The 17,028-nt window shown below is 29.9% G+C and overlaps 3 protein-coding genes across 3 annotated transcripts; 2 read left to right on the top strand and 1 right to left on the bottom strand.

Moving 5' to 3' along the window:
* Nucleotides 1-6,224: 6,224 nt before the first annotated feature.
* LOC111030291 (acyl carrier protein, mitochondrial-like) lies at nt 6,225-7,443 on the top strand. The gene is made up of 4 exons (XM_022309713.1): nt 6,225-6,491; nt 6,743-6,847; nt 7,089-7,176; nt 7,237-7,443. The coding sequence occupies exons 1-4, from the start codon at nt 6,336-6,338 to the stop codon at nt 7,326-7,328; spliced, it is 441 nt and encodes a 146-aa protein (XP_022165405.1). The 5' UTR covers nt 6,225-6,335; the 3' UTR covers nt 7,329-7,443.
* Nucleotides 7,444-12,741: 5,298 nt separating this feature from the next.
* Nucleotides 12,742-13,621, top strand: LOC111030287 (39S ribosomal protein L11, mitochondrial). The gene has a single exon (XM_022309710.1). The coding sequence runs from the start codon at nt 12,972-12,974 to the stop codon at nt 13,560-13,562; it is 591 nt and encodes a 196-aa protein (XP_022165402.1). The 5' UTR covers nt 12,742-12,971; the 3' UTR covers nt 13,563-13,621.
* Nucleotides 13,622-14,834: 1,213 nt separating this feature from the next.
* Nucleotides 14,835-16,948, bottom strand: LOC111030266 (selenide, water dikinase). Its single transcript, XM_022309684.1, has 2 exons — nt 16,754-16,948; nt 14,835-16,528 (listed from the first exon to the last, which is right to left on the bottom strand). Exon 2 carries the CDS (start codon nt 16,522-16,524, stop codon nt 15,292-15,294), a length of 1,233 nt encoding a protein of 410 aa, XP_022165376.1. The 5' UTR covers nt 16,525-16,528; nt 16,754-16,948; the 3' UTR covers nt 14,835-15,291.
* Between the last annotated feature and the right edge of the window lie 80 nt (nt 16,949-17,028).

Here is a 17,028-nt window from a genome sequence, read left to right as displayed (position 1 = left end):
TACATCATAATAATTAATATACTATGCTCCGAAGCTCCAGTAGGTACCGATAATTGCATTTAGTACCATTAGGTATTAGGCTAACACCTACGTATATAATAGTACCTATATATAATGTGATGTATGATAAACACTCAAGTGGTTTTCTATTTAAAATGTTTAAATGAACTGAATACATTTTACTGCTTAACAAATTCACGTGATATCAGCTGTGTCACCATGACCTATAAATTCGGTGAATATTTTAGACAGTCATTTCTAATGGTCAAAAAGTGATATACACGATAATATTATTTAATACTAGGGGGCTCCGCCCTCTGTTCGCTTCGTTTTCTTCCTTCGATCTTTTTTTTTGCTAACTGAAAGTTTATGATTCTAGTATACAAATTGTATGGACAATTATACAACACTATAAATTATTATAATTAATATTTTAAACAAAATATAATACAACACATCTCTGTGATGCCTCATCACAATCAAGATTTTCAATTGTATTTGGACTCAATCCTGATTCCCCGTCGACGAATTTTACATCCTGAAAATTCAACGTAGCCACCTATATGGCTATATTATTGATGAGACATAAATATATAATCTCTTAGTATGTAGTAAATAATCCAACTTTATCAAAGCTCTGTCCCTGTGACTTATTAATTGTCACGGCAAATCCAAATATAACTGAGAAATTGAGAATTAACATTTATAGATGGAATATCGCATATGCATGGTACACATGTAAAATATATATTTAAAATAAGTGAGTACAAATAAATTATTATAAACATACATTTTGTCTAAGTATACTATATGATAAATATTAATTAGTATCCGAGACAGCAATAATACACTACAAGACTAAGGAAATTAAATATTTATAGAAAATATATATCATAATACACTATGGTTATGGTAGGTATCGATTTTATTTTTAATATTATATGTACAATATAATTAAGAAACAAGGTGTAAATAGGTATCTAAGGAAAACATATTTTAACATTTAAAATATCAAAATATAGGTAGCTATCATTAATTTATCATAGATATTAGTCAGGAAATGTTAATGTAGATAATACATATATAAGATATAACATATTATAAAAAAAAAATGATATGTATAATATTCAACCTGTTTATAGTCTATACCTAGGCCATATAGACAGTACAATATACTATATTATTATCTGTAGTACACATAATTGTTAACATTCGACTACGAAGCGATTTTAAGCAGGTACACGCGTCTCTGAAGTACAGATTAGATATTATTTATTAATGGCACTGCCATTACGGCGAGGAACACATTGAACGTGTAGTGATAATATAATATAATACGTAAAGCTCCTTATGAAAATATTATTTTACCAACTCTTACGTGATCTGAGTTATCTAGTCGAAATTACGGATGCCACAGCTACAGTTTAAGTAAGCATATAGACATATAGTTCGACGAATTCTCGTGCGTCACATTTAATGGAAGTTCCACGTATACATTTATGCACAACATACATACAGTATAAGACAAGTATAATAATAAACTATTAGTTAGGTTAATTATTAATTATTAATAAGTATTATGTATTAATAATAATAATGATCAGGGCTGTGAATTTAATGCATTTGCATGTTTTTTTTTGCTACACTTTATAAAAAAAATGGATTCGGCCAAAATTTGTTTTGACTGATTTTTAGTTCAAATAACAAATTTTATTTTGCGTATTTTTGCATATTCCATGGGTTAGGGCATATAAATGCATGTTTTAATAATTTTTTTGTTTAAATGCTTTTTTTTGTAATATTTACATTTTTTCGGTCAATCTTATAGTATAAACTATAATTTTTATGGTTTTATCGAAATTATTCTATTTTTACAAACAGTACTCAACAAAAACAAAGGGTTTCAAATTATGTGTAATATTTCAAAAATATTAACTGGCGAAAAAAATTACGTAGATTTAGATATACCAGAAGATTTAACCAGTAGCGATATAACGTATTTCAAGTTTGCCCCAATAACTTCGTCAGACGTAGAACGTTCCTTTTCTTTATATAAAACTTTGTTGGCACCAAACAGGAGGTCTCTCAAGTTCGAAAACCTGAAGAAATCATTGGTTGTTCAATGCAATAACTACTTTTAAGGTAAAATATATAATTGTAATTATATTTAATTGTATTTCTTTTATAGATCTTGTATACGACGAAGACCAAGACTAGTTAAGATCAATAACTCATATACTTGTACCAAGAAGTAAAAATACTAATATTTAAACTAAAATTAATAAAAAAATTATACTAATGAAAAAAAAAAAAAATAAAAGTTTAATTTTTGTAGTTTTTTTTTGCATATTTTAAGAATTTTTAGAGCATATTTTGTCAGATTTTAGTGCATATATGCATACATATTTAATAGTTTTTAAGTGCATTAAATACACAGCACTGCTAATAATATTTATTCAGTTGTATTACTTGCGTTGAAGATCAACCACCTGTAACGTCTTATACGTCTAACAATGTATTATGTGTCAAATGCGAATAAGAGTGTGATGTGTACAGAATATGTGTACCAATAATATTTACCTAGACATTTATACTTGCAGCCGGCCTAGCCGTCACTAAAGCGAACCTAAATACCTAATATAGAAACTAAATAAAATAAATACCAAAACGCCTAAGATATCCGCAAGATATACACGAAATCACAATAATATATGATTAAAATAGTGAAATAATACCAATAAATAAATTTATACTATAAGCCTTACGCAGTTACATTACACGGAAATCTATAAAGAGATGCGGGGGGACATTGGGCAGCACTATAAAGAGCGAACAGAAAAAAATCCCTCAAGATTTTCTCCTTTAAAATTTAATAATAAGTACAAATTATACAATGTAAAATATAGAAAAAAAAGTAAAGATAAAAACAATTGAATAAAAATCAAGCTTTATTTTTTTCTAGTTCTTCAAAATTTATCTTTGGACTCGCGTTATTCAGAGCCATACAAATTTCGCTATTTTTCCAATGTATAACCAAAAATAAACGTCATAACGTCCGTATATAGACGTATTATAGTCATCATATAGACGTCATAATAATCGATACAAATTAGTACATACAATATAGGAGTTTTCCCGGGACCTTTATTACGCCCAATATGTCACGAAAACCGGTGTCATTATAAACGGTTTCTACTGTATATTAATATCGTGGGCGGGATTTGATCGAACCGTTTCAACTAATACTCGACGTTCTTACTTATTTCTGTTAAAATTAATGTTTAGAAACATTTTGTTGCCTTCAAAAAAAAAAAAAAATAGGCACATTTTTATATAGGTACCTGAGGCTGAGCACTACGCAATGACTATTTCCACATCCGTCCTGGTTGATGCACAGCTGATGTGTTCCAGAGGACATATTTTGTATATGGTGTTTCTTACACCGCGGTATCGAGTTGTCTCGGAACCATCACCAGTGAGACAAGTGTGACGTTTACCGTAGTAGGTATAGTCAATAATTATAAGGCGAACTGCTTAGTGCTAATATAAGCACGTTTTATATGTGCGCCGCGCCGCAGACGCAATACCATTGAATATTGATCATATTGACATCAATACACCTCGCGATTATTCTGTGTTTCATATTATGTGAACATATAATGAACACCGTTTGCGAATCGCAATGACAAATCACTAATAATACTAATAATAGCATAGATTTGTAGTTGGCGAAGAGCGAGGACCGAGTTTTATATCTGGGGATAAAACAAAAGAAATTGAAACTTCAAACTTTTATAAATTTGAATATAGCACTAGCCAGTATCCAGTATTCAAAGGTATGATGAGGATATAATATATAATACAGAGGTGTCAACTGGCAACATAATTTCCTATCTTATGCTATTATGATTTACGATAAATGATAATAGTGATTTGTCGTATGAATAAATAAATAAAAATGTTATGTTGTGAGTTATGTTTTGCTTAAAATCCCTCGAAATAAATGATTTAGTCTGGAATATGTTAAAATGTATTTATTTATTTTTTGATTTTTCGTTAGATTTTCTTAAACAATAACACACGATGTAGGTAGGTATCTAACTGAAACTTAATGTAGCAATATTAACATAAAATATACAATAAAACAACCATTAAAACTAAATGTAAGTCATTAATTTTGATTGCTATAAATTTAACTACAATTTCTTATCGAATTCCTACTAAACAAATTTGTATTTAAGCAATCAATCGTTTAAATATTTGTATATTCTATTTTTAAGGGACTTCATCGTAGCTTATTTATGTTTTAATGAAATTAGTGAATACCATATACTTTGAATGATTTATAAACACAACATTTTTTTTCCTATATATTAAAACACTATAGTTTTAGATAGTCCTATTTTATAAATCAAGATAAAAAAATAATGTGTTTAGTTCCAATATTAATAATTACGGTAAAGGGAATATAATAGCCAGTAAAAACAAAAAAAAATATTAAAAGTACATATTTATTATTCTTGTATTTTTGTGTTTTGATTCAATACTGATAACTGAAATACTCAACACTCAATATAGCTAGGTACCATATTATTTATTAACTAGTTTATATAGGTCTGTGGTTAATATTTTTTTATTCTATACAATGTATAACCACTAAATAGAATACCGTATATTAAGTTCAGTTTACTTTAATATACCACAACGACAATATTACAATAACGATAATAGTCGTTAGGGTAAGCACCTAGACCGGACAAGTAGACAATTTATAACATAGGTACATACATTTACATCCACCTAATACATAGAAATGTGTTGGTCCAAACCATAAAGCATTCAAGATCTATAAAAACCATTGTGTCTATTCTGGCCCTGTATGTTTTAGTTTTCAAGTATATCGATTTAAGGGCAATTCGGACATGGTAAATTAATATAGTTAACATATATAACACATTTAAAATGTAATTAATGCCGTGAGTTCCGCTTAATGTGATCACTGGCTTATTGAATCAAAAATGAAAATCCCAAACCAAATTTTATGTTACTAATGTTAAATTGACCTTTCATTAGAATCACTAAGTACTGGATAATTGAATCGTGTACTTGTGTCATTTATTATGTATGTTACCAGTGGCGCACAGAGGTATTGTAAGTAACATATTATGCAACTAACAAAAGTTACCCACCCATTTTTTTATTTAAAAAAACGTTCTTTTGAACTGTTACTAACTGTTAACCTATACTTTATTTAGGTACCTATAACTATAGGCGTCTATACCTACCCACCCACCCACCCCCCACGAGAGCACATGCAGTTGCACCCCTTGCTAACCTATCTGGGCGCCACTGTATGTTACATTAAATATTTAAATATGTAATTATAAATAAATATGTAATTGTATGAAAATATTGAAAATCATGAAAAAATGGTAAATGTTTTATAGAATCAACCGGTTAATAGAATCAAAATGACCCGCACCAAAGTGATCACATTAAGCGGAACCCACTGTAATTTATTTAAATATCATTTGAAATGAATCATCAAATTATGGGCATAACTTTTTACTTTATGATACATAGTTTTTCTCTTAAGTCAGCGGAAGAATTAATACGTGAAATATCAGCTAAATATTATCATTTATAGCGCGGTCTTAGAAGATTTCTTTTAAGGCCGTGGCCCGAGATTTATAGCATCACTCACATAAAAAAAAATATAAGAATCACGTCGGTAGATGGTACTAGACTTGGTTATATTAGATCTTAATATCAAACTACAATGAACGGAGTCATATTGCCCATCTCAAAAAGTCGCCAGTGTCAACAATTAACTAAAAATGAAATAGATCCTAACAGTGAACCATCACATATTTATCCGTCGGTCGCTAAATGATTCATTTTCATCTCACATTTCTATTGACTATTCGCATGGATAAACATGCAACGAATATTTTGGCGCGCTAATATGCGGTTTAAATTATCGGGACATAGGCTAATTGATAATTATCATCGTGGGTTCATGCCACGATTGTCTACTTACATCATGAGTATCCTTAAACCTTGGTTCATCAAGTTCATTTATAGTATAAGGTACAACTATAATAATAAGTCTACATCCTCAATCCTAGTTCGCTACGGACGATCGTGATCTCGGTCTTTTATTTATAATTTCTTATCTGTAATCACGATTACGACCAATCAGGGGGAAGGATGCACAGAAAAGATAACGGCACCCGGTGCCCGGCAGGACGTGAAATTGTGAAAATAATGTTACATAGATAGTTTGAACATCGAAGTTCTACATTGGACCTGTGAATAGCCACTGCCTATTACATATGATGGCGTCCTTTGGAAAAGTCTTGTGTGGTACGTTTTTCACCAATACCAGTTTACGGGCGCTGAGACGCTACCCGATGTGCGAAGGTAAACGGTTTTTAAGTCAATCGAAAAACGTCAATAACCTAAATCTTCAGACATGCAGAGTACCGGTGGTAAGAACGATTTGATTTTTATATTAGAAATTCAGCTCGGCAACTAGACGTATTCGTTTGTTAGAATATGTGTGAGGTACCCACTAACAAGTTATTGCTGGTGCTGATAGTGGTTGTTGGTGTTCAGACGCGGCAGCAGCCAGTCGATTGTCTGCGATCGAAGTAAAAACTAGAGTGCTGAAAGTGTGCCAACTCGTATGATAAAGTCGCTGTTGACAAGTTGTATACATTTTGTTTCATTATATTTTCAGACGGTCGTGCGGCAGTACAGTGTCAAGCCACCGATGACTATTGAACAAATTAAAAAACGTATCTTATTGGTATTACAATTATACGACAAGGTCAATCCAGATAAGGTATGCACAGTTTTATGACAACAATGAGACATTTTACTAGGCGAATAACTTAAGAAAATATTTAGTCCATTACTTTTGAATTCAATTGAAATGTGACCAATCTAATACAAAAAATATATACATCTTAAAATTCTTGTTATCATATTTCACCTAGGTACTTAGTTGAAAAAAAAAAATTATTTCTATTTTAAATGTGATATTATAATTTTGTATTAAAATTGATTGGTTTTAATAATTTCAGCTTAGTCTTGAATCACATTTTATCAATGATCTTGGATTAGATTCATTAGATCATGTTGAAGTTATCATGGCCATAGAAGATGAATTTGGTACTTATATAAATTATTTTCATTTTACACAATAAATTCTATATTTTTTTTAAATTACAGGTTTTGAAATACCCGATGAAGATGCCGAAAAGTTGCATAAACCTAAAGATATTGTGCAATATGTGTGCGATCGTGAAGATATTTATGATTAAATCATTCAGTCCTGTATATCTAAATGTAGTTTTTCCAAATATTATAATAACTCATTGGAACAGCAACACTGATTTGTTATTTTTATAAGAATATAAGTATAGTTTTGAAAAACTACTTGTCTGAATTACATTTTTATTATTAATATTATTTAGTTACAAACAATCTTGTCTTTGTAGTTTTTAAACACCCAATGAACATCAATTGCTTGTATAACTCCAAAAATAAATCTTAATGTCTGAAAACCAAAGTTAAATGAGTTTAAGATTTTACAAAACTGTATTAAAAATTCTATTTTTAATAATTTTTTTTTACATAAGCCAACATTGCGGCTTAAAAGAAGGAGATAAATACTAAATGGTACAGTCATAATACTCATAGTAATTTCGATACAATAATGATAAAGAATAACAAATAGATGCCAAAATTATAAAAATTATTTACTGAAAAAAAAAAAAAATTGAAATAGGTACTAATCTTATTTTCACAAATTATGAACACAATTATCTAATAAGTACTTTAATATTTTTAGATAACAAATAAGATGCACTTATGATATGTCATTAAACATTGAGCACCTTACAGTAATTGTAAGATATGATTTATATGGTGTTCCAAATGTTGGAATGTACTTTGACAAATGGACCCTCATATCTAGATAAATAGGTACATAATAAGCAAAATTTAACATCAAATACTTGTTTGCCATGATGTCGTAATACAAAGGTAGTAAAAAAAATCATTTTCATTAACTTAATTTTTGACATTGATGTTAGTCGTCATAGTTTTTTTTCGTTTTTGTGCTAATATTATTGTTTTAATTGGAAACAACTAGAGCATTCAACAAATGGAATCTGAAAAATACAATCTACAAATAATCAACTACCGCTATAGATAATATATAATATTATGTATATATTATCTACAGCTACGTTGTATTCTAACAATAAATTGTTTATTAAACTAATAACTCAAAGCAGTAAACACTATCTATTACCTTTCACTTCATTCAGAATATATAATGCACAATTCCTATTTTTTTTTTAACATTAGATATTTAAATTATTTGATATTTTATTGGTCATTACTATAGTATATGTTCAGAAGTAGAATATAGTATTAAACATAAACATTAAAAAATATTATGCTTTCATAACCCTATTAAATAAAATGTATAATATATCTTAATCAATTAAAAATCCATGAGTTTATCAAAATATATAAATATTAGTTCAATAAAGTTATATAAATAATAAATGTACCTCTGTTCAAATGTAATCACTGAAATAGTGAAATCGAAATCTTACTATAGGTAGTATAAAATTAGTAGCCATTGTATTATATAATATGCAAATGCATTCTTATATACTTTAAAAGTTTCAAGTACCAACAAATAACATTTTTATATTTTTATTTTTTTTGGTTACAGTATGATCTCTTTTTGAGAAACCTTGTTATAATGTTGTAAAAACTTGAAGTTTAAATACTTAGATATTAAGTATTAACAAATATTGTTATATATTTTCGATTTTTTTAGTTTATAGTTTTATACAATATTGTGAAGAAGATGAACCTTATATTTTAACCTGCATTTTCAAACATTCTGAACAGGTAAAAAACATTACTATCGGCAATCGGCATTGTATTCAATATTTTAAGCGTTTATAAAGTTATAAATAACTCAAAAATAGTCATAATATTTTAAAAATGTATTTGTCATAACAAAAAAAAAAAAATTTAATTTTGTCAGACACTTGTTTTGCTTAAAAGTTTCTGTTTTCCTCATTATTTTTTTATTTTCGTTTTTGAAAACGTCTGAAATATTTAACAATCTCTTGAACATACCAATTTTCTAACGAAAACCAACCATTAAGTTGAGAATCAATGCATATTTTTAGTGACTACTGACTATTGACCTTTTGTAAGCTAATATATTATGTAATAATTAATAAGTGTTGGTTTATTCTTCTCAATAATATAGGGGAAGCGATCAGAATCCCGACATGTCAAAATACCGACGTTATGCAATCCCGACAAAATAAAATAAAATAACTTTATCTTATCTTACATTTTAAAATTTTAGTCTAGTAAAAATAAAATATAATAAAATAATTTTGAACTGATAATATTATGTAAAACGCTCAGTTATTTACCCTGAGTGAACGATTGAACATTTAAAATGAACCAACGTATTTTGTCGTGTTAATTGTATATTTGTATAGTACCTATAAACTAATATACTTTTAATATAATTTACGAAAATGAGTGTAATATGTCAAATAATTACATCTCAAATAGGAAATACCAAAATTAGTGTCAAGGGATATTTAATGAAGAAAGACAAAAATCGAGAGGTTAAGTAATAGGTATACATGGTTAGATACATGTATTATTGGTGCTACGAAAAAAGAAAATCAATGGTCTGCATAGGTAAGTTATTATTATTGCTTTAGCCGGAAAGACAAATTCATTTTTTATGAACGTTTAAAGTTTTTTGCTATTGGATATTCGCCCATAAATTAACGAATTCTCATCGAACGATTTATTATTTTTCAACATAATAAACAAATAATAAAAATTATTAATCGCGGAGAACAGAAAGACAGTAAAGACAATAATAATTGACAGGGAGAAAAGAATAATGACGGTATATAAAGATAGATCCAATAGTAGTATTTTAGATTTTTTACGTGGTTTGGCTCGTTTAATATATCGGGAGTTTGTAATTTGCACCACTGCAGGTAGTCGAAAGTAGTTTTTGTAATTTGCACCAAAATAAGGGTAGGTATGTAATTTGCACCACCCTCAGGTAGTCGAAAATAGAATTTGTTATTTGCACCAAAATGATTATTTATTTGTTCGATTATACTTCGATATCCTCGTTTGCGTCAACTGTCAAGGTTATAGATGGACAAGAATGACAATAATAATTTTTTGGGATTTTTCACCTTATCTGGTAATATTTTGACGTTTTACGTTCAATTATCGGTTGTAACCGCGTTATATAAATATATATAATGTATATCAGTTTATTATTTTGATCAAATACCTACTAAGCTATACATTTAGTCTTGCCGCCTCGTCGTAATACATAATACGTACCTAACATTTTTGTAGTGCAATTTTTAATTTTTTTTAAAAAAGATTTTCAAACAGATATGTACATAAAACTATCAAGTTTCAATATAACTCCGCGAATAACTTCTTAAATATGTCAAGGGATAAAACAAATTCAAGCTGCTTTAGACCAATATAATAATAAATTGATTTCAAGAACTCCATTCATTGAATTAGTTGCATACAAATACAAAAAAAAAATTCAATTAACTAAAACAAATAAAATCTAAGATAAAGTTATATTAGGATTATAGACATCTTTATCGAAATCTAAATTGCTTTTTTTTTAATTTTACATACATATAATTATTTTAATTGGCTAACATTTTTTTATATTCATAATTATACGATTTTATATAAACTTCAGCAATATATGTATAAGCTCAAACTTATAAGTTGGTACTATCGAGAAACTATCGAAAAAATAATCGATTTTAATTTTGGTGCAAATTACAATTCCTATTTAGTATTTCTTACTACCCGAGGATGTTGCAAATTACATATCCTTATTTTGTGCAAATTACAAACGCATTTTTTAAAAAAATGGTGCAAATTATACATGTTGTTACAGGTCTTGTCCCTAGCTAATATAATATAATATACATAAATACATAATGGATTAACTATTTGCATAAAAAACCTTAAAAAAAAATATGTTTAAAACTTTAAACAAACACTTTTTTTTTAATTACTCAAGTGTTATGGATTTTGATATTATGGAGACATGAAGTTACCATAAACTATATAATATACTTGTTTGTTATCCGCAACCATAATATGGAATGGTATGTACAATTATCTAATGGATAAAAAATATGAACTCAAATAGATACTATACAGTCCTTGCTTGGTTAATGGCAATTTAAATATTTAGTAAGTTTAAAACGTTTTTGAGATAGGTAATTACTTTGTGCCTGTTCAGTGGTGTTCATGCATAATAATTATAATACATACTTACTAATTGCTGAGGTAATAACCAATAATTAACCTTTTAAATTGCACCACATAATTACATACTTAAATAATAATACAATTTTACATTAAGTTTGAAAATTTAAATTACATTAAACTAAATTTTAAAATTATTTTATTTTACTTTATTGTACGTGGCTATTCAATTTACTATAGTCTTAGTGTATTTCTATTAGCCTATAGGTATACTTCTAAGTACTAAAATCTAAGTGAAGTTTTATAATCCAGTTTTTCTTTAACATTGTTTTTCTCGATTATTATGAATTTTTATTTTATACCCCTCCCCCTCCCCCTTGAAATAATATCAATATAAAGTGTTGACTTAAATATTAAGTACTATTTTACAGCTTAAATAAATTACTATATTATCCATTATCTAATTTGGTACCAGAAACCACAATCAAAAATAAAAACTTTTTCTACACACTAGCTCCATCTAGAATCGACAACATGAGTTGTACCTTAGGCCTATAGGATAATAATCATATTCATAGTATATTTTAAGTAATTAATTATTATATGTATTATTATAAATCTATAACACACATTTATAATATAATTTTATTATGAAAAAGGTAAAATTAGTGCCCTTTTTTGGGGCACCCTCATTCAATTTTTCAGAAATAATGCAAAACAGATATCATTAGTCTGGAAAATGTTAAAATGAAAAGTCAACAAATTGACAAAATAAATAACAAATTAACATAAAAAACATTTGAATACTGAACAAGGAGGTATGCAAATAAGTGGACAAATAACAAATCAATGATTATACCTACTTACAAACTCGGAATATAATGATTTCAACTCGCAGTTTTTTTTCAATCAATATATTTTTTAACCTAACATAATCTAAAATTTGATAAGTTTTTTTAAAAATGTATTTTATAATGATTTGTGGCAACTATCTTTATATTATATACATAGGACCTCCGCATACTTACCTACTGAAAATTATTTTTTCTAATGGCTGCACTTCGGTGGATCACGGCTCGAAACGTCAGCATTTTTTTGGCCGCTTACTAGTTGGCAGTAGCTACGATTTGTTTAATTTGTGAGAAAATATCTTGTACAGTTGAACTGCTTAACTAACCTAACCCAGACCATAGGTAGCTATAATTTATAAAAAAAATAGTCGTTACGGACTTACGGTTACGCAACCCATGTTAAAATAGTTATTAATAGTTATTTTAATTTTATCGTGCTGCAACCTGTATATATCTTAAACCGTGGTCCGTGGTAGCATATTGTTACCATATAATTGTTCCATAGTGGTAGTTATTATCTCTTATCAATATTATCACCGCAACGATCACATTGCAAAGCGTTTGATAAGCACTTGTCCGAAAAGTGAAGACTAAGATTACAGATACCACTATTTAATATTTGGGGTTTCATATTTTCGTATTCGTATTTCGTAATTCTTTTTATATTTTCGAAATCAACTATATTAATTTAAAGTCTAAACAGTTTGTATTCCAGACGAAAAAATACCCACTGACCAGTCTAGTGTCGAGTACCAACGGGTGGAGGCCAACCGTTTTAACTTTTAAACCATGTCGAAGTACAACGCCAGTAAGTTGCGGCAAATGAAACAAGGCGTTGAGAAAGTACAACACGGTAAGTTGCGGACAAACATACCGGCCGGCATGGCTACACCAGGCCCTCCTCTTGGCCCCATGTTGGGCTGCAGGGGCATCAACATTACAGCGTTCTGCAAGGATTTCAACGAGAAGACCAAAGACATAAAAGAAGGCATACCCCTGCCGACCCGGGTGCACGTCAATCCGGACCGCAGCTATCAGATATCGATTACAAAACCTCCGTCCATGTACTACCTGAAACAAGCCGCGGGCATACAGAAAGGAGCCATGAACCCCCTTAAGGAGACGGCCGGAATGGTTACGCTAAAACACGTGTATGAAATAGCGTTGATTAAACAGACTGACGAGAACCTAGAGTTCAGAAATCTAGAAGAGATATGCAACATGTTGATTTCTACTGCCAGGTCATTAGGCATCAAAGTAGTCAAGGATTTGAACCCAGAGGAATATCAGCAATTCTTAGAAGAACGAAAGATTGTGTTGGAAGAACGAAGACGAGAATTGCAAGAACTAAAAGAAGCAAAAATGTTAAGAACAGCATAAATAAATAGTTAATCATCATTGTTAGAAGTATGTATCAATAAAAAATAGTTTTATATAAACTCACTGTGTTCTTATATTTTCTTAAAAAAATTTTTTTTAACAGACAAGATAGTATTTAAAAATTTAGTTTGAAAATGTATTTTAATTGACATAATTACAGACATGTATCCCAAAATGTCCTTAATGTAAGGATACGAGTGATTAACTGCATAATAATTAACAAAGAAAGTTAATGCTACACTTCTTATCAATTATAAAAACAATTTAAGTTAAATGAGAAAAAATGTGACTATTACAATAATGATTTCCGATATAGTGGACTTGTTAAAAATGTCGTAGTTATTTGAGCTATCGTGAAGAATCGACTGAACTTAGCCACAACACCAGCTTTACAACCACTAGTACCTAATTTATATTTCATGGTATATTATATTTTAGTTTTGAAATTTGTTGCTGTGATTTTGAATTATAATTTTTCTTTTTCAATTTTTTTTGAATACATTATTAGACCCAAAATTATCTTAGTAAAACTACTGTAGTCATTTATACAATAAATACCTATCATGCACAGGAGTATTTAGAACTAATATTTAAATAGTCGTACAATTTTTATATATTATAAATTATTATGAAAAAAAAATTTTATTTATAAAATTTTTATTCTTAGTTTAGGTCTTTCAAGATTCAATAAATATAGAAATGTATTACTTATAATACACTAAAAAATCATTTAAAAGAATATTGATCAAAAGTTTACTGGCCTCAGCTTTGATCTTAGGAATATTTAAGTTTGATTTAATCTGTTTAGACAGAAATAACAAAATACAAATTAGTGTAAGGCATATTCAAAAGTAAATTATAGTATTTTTAATGTAAGTTGACAATATAAATAAAAGTACATTTGATAATAGATATGAATTATTTTAAGTTTAAATAAATTAATTCCAAGCAATTTATTATAAACTTTATTATAAAGAATTATTAAAATAGAAACAATATAAACTTTGTGCACATATTATTTTGTGTAAGTACAAAATAAAATAATTTTTTGAATTGTATAAATACTATTTAATATATATTTATATCATACATAATAAGCTTAACACAATATTTATTTTAATATTAATATTGGCGCTTATTGCTCAAAAATGATTTATGTTAATGGATAATATTAATTAATATTAACATTGAGGTTTGATATAATGTACATTGACATCAATCCATTATAATAATTGTAAACCATTAATTGGATTTATATAGAATATACATACATATTGTATTGGATCCCAATTTATTTCAACTAAATTCAAAAACATTAAAACTAGTAGCCAGTTTTCAAACTGTAATCCATAATTAATAATTTCCATATATTGTACGATAGATTGTTTCAATTTTCTTTAGGTTTGTAAAGACTATAAGCCAATTTACGTAACCAGTACATACAGATATTTTTATTTGATTAAAACTACACAAAACAAAAATATAGACTTTAATGAATGGTCAATTGTAATTTGAAGATTTGTAAGAAATATATTTATGTATTTTTTCAATAAGTCTAGCTGTGGTGGAAAAAAATACATAATAAAATTGAATAAAAGCTACAAAAACAAATAATTAAGATTTTGAATAAATTAAATCTTGAAATAATGGAAAGCTAGATATTAAATAAAATAAAAAAAGTATATTCCTTACAACTTCCAGAGTCAATGGCACTAATTTAATTACAGTCCTACCACAGTTCTCCATCTTTTTCTTTAGCCGGAACTTCTATAACTCTAGGTTTATCTATTATTCGTGCAGTACGATTTCCCTTCTCCACGATACCTATGATCCATGCTTGATACCCTTCTACTTTTTCAATATCTTTGCAATATGCTGCAGCTTGTTCTCTTGGTAAGCAAATTAAAAGTCCACCTGATGTTTCTGCTGAATGACCTTGTAACAATTGGAACATATTGCCACATGCCTTTGCTACTGATGCCATTTTGGCGATTACTGGAAGATTGTGAATGACAAACGATACTTCGTTCTTTTGATGTTTTGCTAACGTTTGGGCATGACCTAATAGCCCGAAACCAGTGACGTCTGTTGCACCATGAGCATTGTATTTGTGCATCAATTTGGCTGCAGTTTTATTTAAACGAGCCATCGAGTCCATAGAACGTTGATAGGCTTTTCTTACATCTTCTTCTGAAACAATTAGTTTTATTCGATTCCATTTATCTTGTTGATCAACCCATTGATGTGCATTTACAGCTACCTGTGTTCCAAGAGGTTTGGTCAGTACAAGAACATCGCCAACTACAGCGTTATCTGGTATGATAAATTCGTTTGGTTGACATACAGTAGTTGCAACACCTCCAATGGTACACCATGGATTTACAACAGTCTGTCCACCCGTCACTGTAGTACCAGCTTCAAAAGCTGTTTCTTTAAAACCTTTCATTATTAATGGTATCACAACATCTCGTTCTTTTTCAGTCATTTTGGTAGATACAGATAGTAACATGAGCATATTGTCACATTCGGTCACACCCATGGCGTACAAGTCGCTTAGTACGTTGGAACAGGCAATTTTGCCCATCACAAATGGATCGTCAACAAGTGGATAAAAATAATCGGTTGTCTGCACTAGCGACAGGCCACCGTGCCTTATGGGTACGACAGCTGCGTCCATGCCGATACCAATTTTAGTCATGGTCATGTGCATGAAATGCGACTGTTCACCATGGCCGTTTTCGTCCTGTTGGAATCCCTCCAGGAGCTTGTTGAGCACTTCTTGGGGCACCTTGCACCCGCGTCCTTTGAGGTCGGCGAACCTGGTCAACTTGAAGTGCGGGTCCAAGTCGTGGATGAGCGGGTCGAATGGTCGCCGCAGCGGTATCTGATCGTTCTGCGCCAGCTCGAGCCGCACCATCGCCACATTGTCCTGGGCAATGTTTGTGTGTATATAATCGCCCATCGTCCTATTACACACAAACAAACAACGGTTAGAGGTAGGTAAACACAGGCGAGCACAACGATATCGGTTCGGCAGACGACAAGGCGGCGACTACAACCACTGTGCGAGCCTGACGAGAAACGCCAAAACGTCAGTGCGTCGTCTCGGCCCACATCGTTGCTCGCGTGTACGATTTGTCCACCGCCGACGGTGTTTAATGCAACGACAAATGTTGTTACGGTGCACTTACGTTTACGTGTTGTGACTTGTGACGCCCAAGCGCGCGAGCCCGCGTAATAACCGTCCCGGCCAGCAAGTCTTCCGCCGACGCCAGTGACCAGCGGGATCGTAAATTGAAATTTACAAATTTACCGGGAAACAAGTATAAAGTACCAACAAAACTTGGTGGTAAAAGATTAATTTTGTAAAGCAGCAATCAATGAATTTCACAAACACAACCCCAAACAAAACAAACGACAACGTAGCTCGTGAACGCGGTCGCGTTTGCCATCGTCCCGTTGACTG

The sequence above is a fragment of the Myzus persicae genome, unplaced genomic scaffold (genome assembly GCF_001856785.1).
Source record: "Myzus persicae strain clone G006 unplaced genomic scaffold, MPER_G0061.0, whole genome shotgun sequence".
NCBI lineage: Eukaryota > Metazoa > Arthropoda > Insecta > Hemiptera > Aphididae > Myzus > Myzus persicae.
This window is presented reverse-complemented; position numbering and strand designations above follow the sequence as displayed.

What these genes read in the sequence shown, in the direction of transcription:
- LOC111030266 (XM_022309684.1), bottom strand. Translation starts at nt 16,524, where the DNA reads ATGGGCGATTATATACACACAAACATTGCCCAGGACAATGTGGCGATG.
- LOC111030291 (XM_022309713.1), top strand. Translation starts at nt 6,336, where the DNA reads ATGATGGCGTCCTTTGGAAAAGTCTTGTGTGGTACGTTTTTCACCAAT. An exon ending in AGACATGCAGAGTACCGGTG is followed by an intron (nt 6,492 to 6,742) that starts GTAAGAACGATT and finishes TTATATTTTCAG; the next exon opens with ACGGTCGTGCGGCAGTACAG. An exon ending in GGCCATAGAAGATGAATTTG is followed by an intron (nt 7,177 to 7,236) that starts GTACTTATATAA and finishes TTTAAATTACAG; the next exon opens with GTTTTGAAATACCCGATGAA.
- LOC111030287 (XM_022309710.1), top strand. Translation starts at nt 12,972, where the DNA reads ATGTCGAAGTACAACGCCAGTAAGTTGCGGCAAATGAAACAAGGCGTT.